The sequence below is a fragment of the Kryptolebias marmoratus genome, linkage group LG1 (assembly GCF_001649575.2).
Source record: "Kryptolebias marmoratus isolate JLee-2015 linkage group LG1, ASM164957v2, whole genome shotgun sequence".
In the NCBI taxonomy this organism is placed as follows: Eukaryota; Metazoa; Chordata; class Actinopteri; order Cyprinodontiformes; family Rivulidae; genus Kryptolebias; species Kryptolebias marmoratus.
The window spans coordinates 35,991,068-36,003,124 of NC_051430.1; the positions used below are offsets into that span (position 1 = coordinate 35,991,068).

The window sequence follows — 12,057 nt, forward strand, 5'->3', positions numbered from 1 at the left end:
TTACCAAACCCAGACCAATAGTTTACTTGTTACCTAACCCAGACCAATAGTTTACTTGTTACCTAACCCAGACTAATAGTTTACTTGTCACCTAACCCAGACCAATAGTTTACTTGTTACCAAACCCAGACCCATAGTTTACTTGTTACCTAACCCAGACCAATAGTTTACTTGTTACCTATTCTAAACTCATCGTTTATTAGTCACTAACCCAGGTGAGAATTCTTTCTGCTGTTTGTCTTTGTTGTTCCTAAAGTTGCGATGAATGAATCGTGTAGTCAGCTGATGTTCTAGACCTGTTCTGAATTTGCAGAACAATGTTCGGAATCAAATTGACTTTCAAAGAGGTTCTGGATCAAAAGATCTGGTTCTTTAATTGATTATTCTGATATTTGAGTGAAGAATCATGTACTTTCTTGTTTTCTAACACTTTTCTCCTGATTCCATTCTTTATTCTGTTTTTTGTAGAACCGGTTCCACCTGCAGATGATGACTGGGGTTCCAGAGTCTGCTTTGTCTAATCTGTTGCTGACGGTTCTGCAGAGGTCCGGTTGGAGGGATGGCACTGTAATTCTGTGCCGTGGTTGGGAGGAGGCTCGTGGTCTTCTGCAGCTCCTAGACACTCAAAGCTTTACATCATGGGACAGTGTAGGTGGGGCCTCCTGGCACCTGCGGGCCCTCCTGAACTTAACACAGTTGGCCCATGATGACACGCAGATCCATGATTTCCTGTCCCGCCACTTTAAACAGAACCAGCCCTCACCGGCATCAGTGCTTCTGTTTGGTGCGGACCCGCAGTGTGCGGCAGCAGTGCTACGCAGCGCTCAGGACCTCGGCCTGACATTACCCATGGTGCACTGGGTGCTGGGCCAGCCGCTCAGCCCTGATGTCCTGCACACCATCGGCCTGCCTCTCGGCCTGCTGGCCTACGGAGAGGTGGACCGGAAACCACTAGAATTCTACATCAAAGATGCCCTACAGCTCTTCACCAGAGCTGTTGCTGCAGCAACCATGGTGAGGCCTGACCTGGCCCTGATCCAGAACATGGTGACCTGCCACAACAAACCAGAGACAATGGCTTCAGGAGACTTCCTGTCCAGGTAAGACTCGTCTGTCAGTTTGATGTCTAAAACAGAAAAATGTGAACAGAAGCTTGTCTTCCAGAAAACTTTAGATCAACTCCAGGTTGGTTCAGACTTGATGTCTTTTTGTTTAGTTTTTGTTGTATAAAGGATGGCATTATGTAATATGTTGTCTTATTGATTTTATTTTTGTTTTGTAAAAAAATAGATACTGAAAAATGTGGAGGTATTTTATGTGGTCCTGCAGGACATTTTTCTATTGTTAGCAGTGACTTAATTATTTCCATATGTAAATTTAATCTGTTCTAAAATCTCCTGACTTTTTTAGAAAACTGCATCATTTTAAGGTCACATTCCAGCTGAATTCATTGCTGCTCAGTATCAGAAGGGATCAGGACAATTATGGACCCAAATTAACTTCAACAAATCATTTCTTATTGATGACAAGAAATTACAGCAGAAAATTTAATCACAAATTGTATATTTTATTTGTTCCCTCTGTTTATCTTCAGCTAAAGCTGCAGGAGACCCAAACACACATTATAATTTAATTTATATTTATGAAGACGGTTTGTGTGGAAATAAACACACAAGAGGTTAAAATTTTATTCACAAGGTTCTTTATTACGGAGCCTAAAGCTAAGACCTTCAGCTGCACATAACCAGAACCACATCAGAACCACTCGGATTCATTTGCCATATTCATCTTTTTTAGTGTTTGACAGAAATCAGAACAGCCTGTCTGCAGACTGCAGGAGAGAAATAGGAACTATCCAGATCATTCAGAACCAAGTCCAATCAGTTAGAACCACATTAGCTCCATCAGTTAATTTAGTGAAGGAAAAAGCCAGAATAAAAATTTTAATGGTGTATTGTTTTTGACAGAATCATTGTGGGAATAAATTTTCACTTAAATGGAAAAATCAGACCTCATGAGAAAGAATCACTGCTGCAAAACAACATGAAGAGAAACAAAAACATCAGATATGAGTTGTCAAACTACATCTAAATTAACCATCGGAATCACCTCCCACCCTCCAGGGTTTAAGCACGGTATCCCTCTCAGGTTCAGGTTCTTCCGTTCACATCACAGCACCCCCTTCAGGTTCAGATAAATGGACTGTTTAAACAGATTTCTCATGCCGTGTAGAACCTGTTTTTACTGGTGACCGCTGCTGCTTTGTAAACATCTTCACTCAAAGCAAAACTGACACTGGCCAGGGGATCAGGGAAGTTTTATTGTGTGTGTATGTTCTTTTTTTTACTGTATAACTTGAAATAGAATCAAAACATCTTGTACTCATCACTGAACCAACACAACTGTCAGGAAGCCCCACTCTCACCTGTGTTTTCTTCTCCTGCAGGTTTTTGGTCAACTCATCTTTCTCTGGATTCACGGGTCCAGTCCAAGTTCATCAGAACTGGTCTCAGGTTCTGACCTTGCAGCGGTACCACATCTGGAGCTTACGGCGAGATGCGCTGGGTCAGCCTACCTGGGTGACGGTTGGCAGCTGGGACGGGGGCCAGCTGCTGGTGGAAGATCAGGAGGTGTGGCATCGACCAAAACACCACTTCAAGACAGAGGGAAGTGAGTGGGCCGGGGGCCGCTGGAGGCCAGGGATGCCAGTGTCAGGAAGTCGTGTCCGGGTGGTGACACTGGTGGAACATCCCTTTGTGTTCACACGAGATGTAGATGATGATGGTAGCTGCCCAGCGGGTCAGTTCTGCTTGGACGCTGGCACCAACAGCTCAGCGACCCTGGAGCAGTACTTTAAAGGAGTTGCAGGTGGGAACGATAGCTCGCTACCTCTGGAATACAGAAAGTGTTGCTATGGATACTGCATTGACCTGCTGGAGAAGCTGGCTGAGGACCTGGGCTTCAACTTCGACCTTTATATTGTTGGAGATGGAAAGTACGGGGCTTGGAAAGGAGAGCGCTGGACCGGTCTTGTGGGAGATCTTCTGAATGGTCTGGCAGACATGGCTGTAACCTCCTTTAGCATCAACTCTGCCCGCAGCCAGGTGATCGACTTCACCTCACCCTTTTTTTCCACCAGCCTGGGGATCTTAGTGCGCAGTAAGGACACAGCAGCCCCCATTGGGGCCTTCATGTGGCCCTTGCACTGGTCCATGTGGGTGGGCATCTTCCTGGCACTGCACATCACAGCTCTGTTTTTAACATTGTACGAGTGGAAGAGTCCATTCGGTATGACGCCTCATGGGCGCAACAGGGTGAGAGTTTTTTCATATTCCTCAGCTCTCAATCTGTGCTACGCAATTCTCTTTGGACGCACCGTGTCCTCCAAGATTCCAAAGTGCTGGACAGGTCGCTTTCTGATGAATCTGTGGGCCATCTTCTGTCTGCTGGTGCTGTCCAGCTACACTGCTAACCTCGCTGCCGTCATGGTGGGTGAGAAGACCTTTGAGGAGGTCTCAGGGATCCATGATGCCAAGGTAAAAGCATGAGTCAGCTTTGAGTGTCTTCTTCCGGTTTCATGCATGTTTCTCATGCTTTTAAAGGAATCTTGTGTCCCTAATTTTGAGTCTGGTGGTGGTGCAGAAACTGGATGGTCCAAGAAAAATTAACATCCTGACAGGATTTGATAAACTGTTTACAGAAGATAAAATCAAATTCAAAACCAAAACAGACTAAAACACGAACCCATTTGTATTTATTAGATTAATTTTAGTTTAGTGTCAGGTGATGACAGTGATCTGATTATCGATTATTTCAGTTTAGATCAGATCTGGGAATTTTTAAACTTTCATCCTCTCCAAGTTCTTTGTTCATTTAGTCGTGTTGTGGAACAATTAGAAATTCAGTTTGTTCTGTGGATCACCTGGTTTGTACTACTTACACTTTCATTCGTCGGCTGACTGAAGCATAAAGAACTTGAGTGTTTGTGTAGTTGGGGCCACTGGGAGTTGGAGCAGGAACTGCTGGGAGTTGGGGAGCTAATAGTTGGAGTGGGAACTTCTCTGATACCCAGCAAGTAAAGCTGGGCTGAAGATCATCAGTTTACAGACTAATGAAGATTTTGATACTATTCAGTTTTCATCAGTTTCAAAGTGGCAACAGAACTGAGACTGAGTCTTTACATTTAACCTAAACAAGATGTAGGTTTCTGTTTTAATGACACAGATCATTAAAGAAGTAATTAAACTTTATTTTAAACGTGTTATCCAGGTGATTTATGGGGTGGTTCTTCCCTCAGTAATAAAGTGACCAAATATTATCAGACACGAAGATCTTGACTGAATCTTTTCGGGAATTGTATGAATATTCTAACTCTTAATGTTTTAAAACTCTTATGTAAAAACCACAAAAACATCACATGAAAATGTGATTTCCACATGTGATATATGTGAAACATGTCTTCCATGTTTCCTGTAATAATTTAAAATAAAGAACACACGAACAACATGGGAAATCACGTTTCCAATGTGATTTTGGAACATTTTTCATATGTTAACGCGATCCCATGTGGTCATGTTTTACCACGTGTAAAAAAACGGGTTAAATTCATGTTGTTTTTTTTTCAATTAAGAAACCTGTTAAATTCCTGCAGCTCGTGACCAGGCTGAAGTTTTATTTCTACACATTTTCTGTAAACACGTTTGTGTTGGAAACCTGTGATTCTTGTGATTTGACTAATGCACAGTATTTAAAAAATATGTGCTCCTCATTTGTACAGAACCTTTTTAACTTCATTCAGGTTCTGCAATGCACTTCACAGTTTATTTCTCATTCAAATACACTCACATAGAGCTTTCTAATGCATAACTGCAGTATATACAGGCGATACTGTACACAACTCTTTATAAGCATATCAGGGTCAGTGGCAGGTTTGGTGTCCTGCCCAAGGACACTTCGGCATGCTGCAGGAGGTGGGGACTGACCCACTGATGTTCTGATTGCAAGATGGCCTTTGTACCAACAGGCCAAAGCTGCCCCACTTTAATGACACAGAGACCAAAGCAGGTCCAGTCAACATCAACAACAATCAAAATTAAATGTATACATTACAGGATTTGAAAATATAACCAGCATCTTTATATTGTGATTAACAGCTTACCGAGCCAATGGGAGCCTCCATCTGGTGTCCATAGAGAGTCTATTGGTCCTTTAGAAAAAGCAGGGGAAAACCTTCAATCTTTGGAACAGGACTGGGTCCGACAACAGAACCAGGAAAGGGTCAGATATCAGGCTGTGGTTCTGATGAAACATCTCTGTTCAAATTCTGACTGTTTGGAGAGAAGGAAGAGCAGGAGTGTTGAACCCCAGTCCTCAAGGGTGTCAGTCAAACCCCGATTCTAGGGCCTTTTGACCTGGGGGTTTTAGATGTTCCTCTGCTTCAACACACCTGATTAATCAGCTGAATTACCTCCTCTGCAGTTCACCAGGTTCTGCATAACCCTATTAACGACAAACTATTTCAATCAGGAGTGCTGAAGCAGGGAAACATCTAACACCTGCAGACTATTGCCCCCATAGGACTGGGATTTAACACCCCTGATTTAGTGTTGGCTTTTATATGAAATCACAATTAAACATTTACATTCACAGAAAGAAGTTCATCCCTTTTCAGTTCCCAGATTTTCTGTTTCAGGATATAAAGGAAAATCTGTGTTGTAAATTTAACATCTGTAAAGTCAAACTTTGTGTCTGTGGTGTGTCATTATTCATAAGGTCTTGCAGATTTTACGTATAATTTTACATGAAAAATAAACAGAACTGATGAATTAATGTCATTGAGACCAAATCAGATTCAACAGTTGATATAGTGGAAGAGGGTTTTTAAGGTGATTCTCCTGCTCTTCATTTTCTCCTTTCATTGTTTTTTATTGGTGTGTCCAGCTCCATCATCCATCACAGGGGTTTCGTTTTGGAACGGTGCGAGAGAGCAGTGCTGAGGATTACATGAAGAAGAGTTTTCCAGAGATGCATGAGTACATGAGACGCTTCAGCAAACCGACCACACCTGAAGGCGTCGCCACCCTCAAGTAAGACAGCAGGCAGCAGCTGCTGGTTCTGTTATGGTTCTGACAGGAAATATGACGTTCTCTGTAGTTCTGTGAGAGTGGTATTTCAGACTAACACAAACAACACCAGGTATTTCAGGAGAGCTATGAAAAAAGTACTTATGATAAAATAGGGAAAATCATATTTAAATTCAATCCAGCCTATTTTAATTATAAAGTGCTAATTCACAATAAATGTCATCTTAGGGCACTGTGTAAAAACATTCCCATACATTATAAAAGCCAATTGTCTATCTAAGGAAGCCAGCAGATTGTGTCAAAGCTTCACTTCACAATCACCTAAAAAATCTGCTAGAAAGACTTTAGTTGCTGTAGTAACTGTGTTGATGAGTGTTGAAGGACTTTAGTTGCTGTAGTAACTGTGTTGAAGGACTTTAGTTGCTGTAGTAACTGTGTTGAAGGACTTTAGTTGCTGTAGTAACTGTGTTGATGTGTGTTGAAGGACTTTAGTTGCTGTAGTAACTGTGTGGATGTGTGTTGAAGGACTTTAGTTGCTGTAGTAACTGTGTGGATGTGTGTTGAAGGACTTTAGTTGCTGTAGTAACTGTGTTGATGTGTGTTGAAGGACTTTAGTTGCTGTAGTAACTGTGTGGATGTGTGTTGAAGGACAGATCCTCCTCAGCTTGATGCCTTCATCATGGACAAAGCCCTCCTGGATTATGAGGTTTCTATTGATGCAGACTGTAAACTGGCAACAGTTGGGAAACCATTCGCTATAGAAGGTGAGTGTTTGCATTTTTGCTTTGGTTCTTTCAGAACCTTGGCAGCTTTATTGGAGAGCTCAGTTCCTGAGACAAAAGAATCACTACAAAGTTCTCTCACTTGTCTAATTGTCCAAATCTCCATTAGAAATAACATTTTAAAATTTTAAAACTGCCTTATTAGACCTACTTTTGTTTTCAGAAGTTTCCATCTAATATTTGCAAATGTTGGAATAATTTGAGATTTTTAATGATATATTTCTTTTTTGACGGTGGAATGATTTTACAACATACAACTTCAATGATTTTTAAAAAAATAAGTGATCCTATAGGATCTAGGTCTTTCAACTTGACCAAGCCAAATCCTCTTAACTTCCTGATAGTAATTAAGTTTGACTGCAGCTGGTAGTTTCTCTTTGCCAGCATCAAAGGGAATTGTTTGACAGCACTCACTGGATTGACCAACACTCATCTGTCCTCCTCAGATGGAAGGAAATTGATTCAGATGTTCAGGAACAATCCAGGAACCATCAAGGCTCAAGCCTGCCAGGAACTGGAAACTGCTGGAACACCAGTGTCCCTGTCCACAGTGAAGCCAGTTTTACATCACCATGCAGAGAGGACCAAGAAAGAAGCTCCAAAAGCCACACCATCAAGCTGGACAGAAACCTGCAGGTGTCCACATGGACAAGACAAATGTCTTTTGGAGAAAAATTAGACAGTTAGACAAGAGCTGTTTGGATGCAATGACAAGACAAATGTTTGGTGGAGTAAAGGTGAGGCTGTCAGACCTAAGAACACTGAACTAGCTGCCAAGCATGGTGGTGGTGGCATCATGCTATGGTACAAAGATGATGGAATAATAAAGGAGGAGGGCTGCCTCCAAAAGCTTTAACTTCACCTCAAATCAGCAGCTGGACGGTTGAAACTTGGACACAGTGATCCAAAGACACATCAGAGCTGGTTTCTGATTGGATGAATCAGGCTGACATTAAGCTTCTGGAATGACCTTCCCAGAGCTCCAACCTCAACCTGAATACAAATCTGTGTCCGTGCAGGAAACCAACTAATTCTGCCAAAAGAAGAATCAAATATCAGCCAGAATTCTACCAGAAACAAAAATCCTGAGGTCCAGGTGACCCTTGTTAAGGGACACATCACCAAACATTTGTGTGGGAGTATGGATATATCTGAGCCTGTATCCATAAATTTGACTCTGTGTGGGTCAGAGAAAACCCACAATAAAGTAAGGCTTGTTTTTAAAAATCATTGAAGCTACTAATCAGATCATAAAAAAGGAAATAAAACTTGTAGATCCAGCATAGTTATCCTAGTTTAACCCAAAGCAGAATAAACCTACTGTGTTTTATTTCTCATGTGCTGTTAGTTTGTTGATCTCTGCAGGTCTACTTTGACCTTTAACTCATTAAATGATGTCATGTGATGCAGTGGACTTGCTGTTTCCCGTTTGTTGTCTACAGGCTATGGTATCGGCCTCCCTCAGGGCTCTCCTCTGAGCTCCAACATCTCAGAATTCATCAGCAGATATAAATCAGACGGGTACATGGACCTGCTGCACGACAAGTGGTACAAAGTGGTTCCGTGTGGGAACCGAGTGTTTGCTGTCACCGAGGTCAGTTTTATTACGTCAAGTTAACCACAGCCTGGTTAGGGTTAGGACTAACCCTAACTCGAACTTGTATAATACTCGGCACAAACAGTAATACTAATCTGAGATCTGAAGCTGAAAAGCTCAGGAGTCCTAAATGAGAAAAAGTTAGAAATTGTGATTTTGGATTAAAACATTTAAAACTTGTATTCTGCTTTGTATTTTTTGTCTAATAATTTCATGTTAAATTAACTCATCATACAGTTTTCTTGTGACTGAGGTACACTGACTGTTTTATGAACAGCTCAGAGAAACAGAAAACGCCTGAACAACACAACACTGCCCCCTATAGGCAAGCACAGGAATTTCACAGGGTTTTCCTCCTGGGTCTCTTTCAGACTCTTCAGATGGGCATCAGTCACTTCTCAGGACTCTTTCTGTTGTTGTGCATCGGAGTGGGCGGAGCTCTGCTGACACTCGCAGGTGAACACGGTTTTTATCGACTCATCCTGCCTCACATCCGCCGCCGACAGAACCTCAAGTACTGGCTGCACACCTCACAGGTGAAACTTTGTCTGCTCTGTGTTTTCATGTCAAACCTGCAGCTCAAGTAACAATTTTTCTGTTGACAGAAAATTCATCGAGCTCTGAACATGACGTATGAAGACGTAAAGAGACAGCGAGCTGAAAAAGAGAAAAGGTGAGTGGAAACGTGTCCTGAGGAGCAGCGTGACCCAAGAGAGGCTGCGTTTCTAGTGTTTGTGAATATTCTGACAGAAAAAATTATCAATCAGAGCATTGGAACAATCTCTTTATGTTCTGATACACAGCTATACACATCATCAGCCTCTTCACCTTTTCTCTTTGTTTAATGATGCAGCCTGGCAGCGAGGATAGACCTTGTTGCTCAAATCTCAGAGAGAATGCAAAAGAACTTTATGGCATTTCAGTTCTGTTGGTTCTGATCCAGATATGTAGGATGTATCACTCACAAACATAAACAAAACACTCACCTACAAAACCTTCTGTTTCACTGTTTTGGTTCAGCTGCAACCTGCAGAAGACCCAGACTTCCTCTGGACCCCCTGGTCCACTGGGCCCCCCAAAAGCCCCGACCTCTGGAGCCTCAGCCAAGTGGAACAACGACAGCAGCAAAGATGCTGCACCTGCTGCCAATATAGAGGCTCGAGACTTCAGACGAGTTCAGTTCAGCCTGGAGACCCTCAACACCCGCCGCCTACTTGCTCGCCTTGCAGCTTGTGATGCTAAGGGGGGTGGGGCTAAGGTCGACGGCAAAGAGTCAGCCAAGCCAAGAGTCGGGGAGACCAACAGCTTGTATGAGAACGGAGGACCAGCTGCTTCCTTAGCCGGTTTGGTGCTTTCACGCACCACTTCTTCCTCTACTCGACCCGCTGCCCCTCCCCCTGTGTCTAAAGCCCCTCTTCTTGTTGTAACAAAGCCCCCTGTATCTGTAGCCCCTCCCCCTGCCATAGTAACATCTTGCATTGTATCTGTAGCCACTCCCACTTCTGCAATAACCACTCCACCTGTATCTGTAGCAACTGCCACCCCAGCCCCGCCCCTGCCAGGTGAGCTGCAGGAGCTGCAGGAACAAATCGAGCAGATGAGGGAGAAGCTGAGGGTGGCTTTGGCTCGGAGAGCTGAGATCCAGACCACTCTTACCAAACCTGTTGTTCCAGCAACATGCAGTCCCCCTGCGGTTATCCTGACAACAACAGAGACCCTGCCCACCCCCTTACCCACTGTCTCTGCACCAGCAGCCCTCTCTCCCAACAAGAAGAGTGTGACAACCATGACAAACCCCCCCCACAAAGTCCTGTCCAAAGTCCCACCCCTCCGCAGCAAATTGGCCAATCAGAGAAGGTGACGCTCCTTACAGAAGTCACATGACCTTCCTCTTACAGTGGTCCTTTTAGTGATTAGAGGAGAAGAAAATAATGTTAGAACCAGAAACCAGTCTAATGTCATCTTATTAAATATGACTGATTTTCATTTGTATTTTTTAAACATCACATTAACAACATAGTTCAGATTTGCTGCAGTGGGGTTGTATGCAGTACTTCTCAAGAGTCAGTATCTTATCTGCAAACAAGGATAAACAGAAATATTGTTCCAAATATCTCAATGTAACAATTTTTGTATATTTCTGATTTAAAACTAAATTTAAAACTAGGTTTATTTTTGTAATTCAAGAACAGCAATATTATTGAACATATCTAATAAACACCGACTGATTTCAACCTCAGGAAACTTGGTGAACTTTTATGGATTTTCTTCTTCAAAGACAATGTAGTGAAGTCAGATGGTAATGTGTTAGGAAGAACTGTGTACCAAAACAGAAACCCTGAGGAACACCAATGTCAAAGCCCAAAACGCATCAGGAAACGTGGTTCATCAAGACATGAACCCTGGGGAACACCTGACTGAACACATCAACTGTCTTTTGAAAGTTTGCTAAAAACTTAAATATGCAAAATTTTAAACAAAAACCCTTTGGACATCAGAAAAACAAATTCTAACATATTTTATATATTTATTTAATGAGTAACTGAGTGACATTTGTGTCTAAATAAAATCTGTTTGATTCTTTTGTTGAATATTGTTTATGTTGCTTGAAGCTCTGATCTTCAGGTTTTCTTCATGCTGGTTAAAATGGTGCCTGTGATAAAAACGAAGAAGCAGAAACGTCTTTAGGCTCTGCGGATGCAGAAAAAAGCGACGTGAAGGCGGCAGCTTGAACGCTCAGAAAAACAAGAGCAAGTTTATTTCTGATTCACGTTTAGCAGAATTATCTTGAGGCAATAAAGTCATTGTTCCTTTTAGGATGAACTCATGTCCAGAAAATCATCAGTCAGCCTGAAATGCCACTCAAACCATAAAGTCAGATCAGTGCTTTTTTATAAGTAAATGGGGTTTTGTCTTTGAAACGTTCAAAGAATTTATTAAAACACAAACAACCAAAATCTTTTCACATATGTTGTTAAATTCCAAACTATTAAAATTTTAGAATCACTTTACAGAGTGTATATTCTCTGTGTTGTAATAAAACATGAGCTTTCAAAATAAATGTTATTCATCTGTAAAATGTAAACTCTTTGTACAAAGAATTTACATTTTACAAAACAAACTATTTTTGTATTTGAACCCTTTTCATGCAGAGATCCTTTCTAATCAAAAAATTAATCCAATAAACATTTTTTATTCATCCCAAAAGTGAAAGCTTGTTTGATTTTTCAAACTGATTAGCATTTTTTTAATCTGTGGTATTTAGAAGTATTCTGCGCACAGGTGAAAAAATGATGATGACGAAGCAAATGTGGTGTTTTTCCCTTGAGTTTGTGCTGAGAAACGTCCACCTGTCCAGTCTGTACCTGCTTCTCCTCTCCGGGTCACAGGGAGCTGTCTGTCTCCAGCAGTCACTGTGGGAGGGGCAGGGACACCTGGACAGGTCTCCAGTCTGTCCCAGAGACACCTGGACAGGTCTCCAGTCTGTCCCAGAGACACCCGGACAGGTCTCCAGTCCGTCACAGAGACACCCGGACAGGTCTCCAGTCTGTCCCAGAGACACCCGGACAGGTCTCCAGTCTGTCGCAGGGACACA

The 12,057-nt window shown here is 42.2% G+C and overlaps 1 protein-coding gene across 1 annotated transcript in view; it reads left to right on the top strand.

Annotated features, from left to right (window-relative positions):
* The window catches only part of grin3bb (glutamate receptor, ionotropic, N-methyl-D-aspartate 3Bb), a 28,645-nt gene extending 17,029 nt beyond the window's left edge, over nucleotides 1-11,616 (top strand). The window contains exons 2-9 of the mRNA XM_037975951.1: nucleotides 469-1,100; nucleotides 2,447-3,536; nucleotides 5,941-6,086; nucleotides 6,732-6,847; nucleotides 8,308-8,459; nucleotides 8,834-8,998; nucleotides 9,068-9,135; nucleotides 9,483-11,616. Of these exons, the coding sequence (XP_037831879.1) occupies nucleotides 469-1,100; nucleotides 2,447-3,536; nucleotides 5,941-6,086; nucleotides 6,732-6,847; nucleotides 8,308-8,459; nucleotides 8,834-8,998; nucleotides 9,068-9,135; nucleotides 9,483-10,323 (3,210 nt within the window). The 3' untranslated portion in view covers nucleotides 10,324-11,616. The remainder of the gene's footprint in view (nucleotides 1-468; nucleotides 1,101-2,446; nucleotides 3,537-5,940; nucleotides 6,087-6,731; nucleotides 6,848-8,307; nucleotides 8,460-8,833; nucleotides 8,999-9,067; nucleotides 9,136-9,482) is intronic.
* The last annotated feature ends 441 nt before the right edge of the window (nucleotides 11,617-12,057 follow it).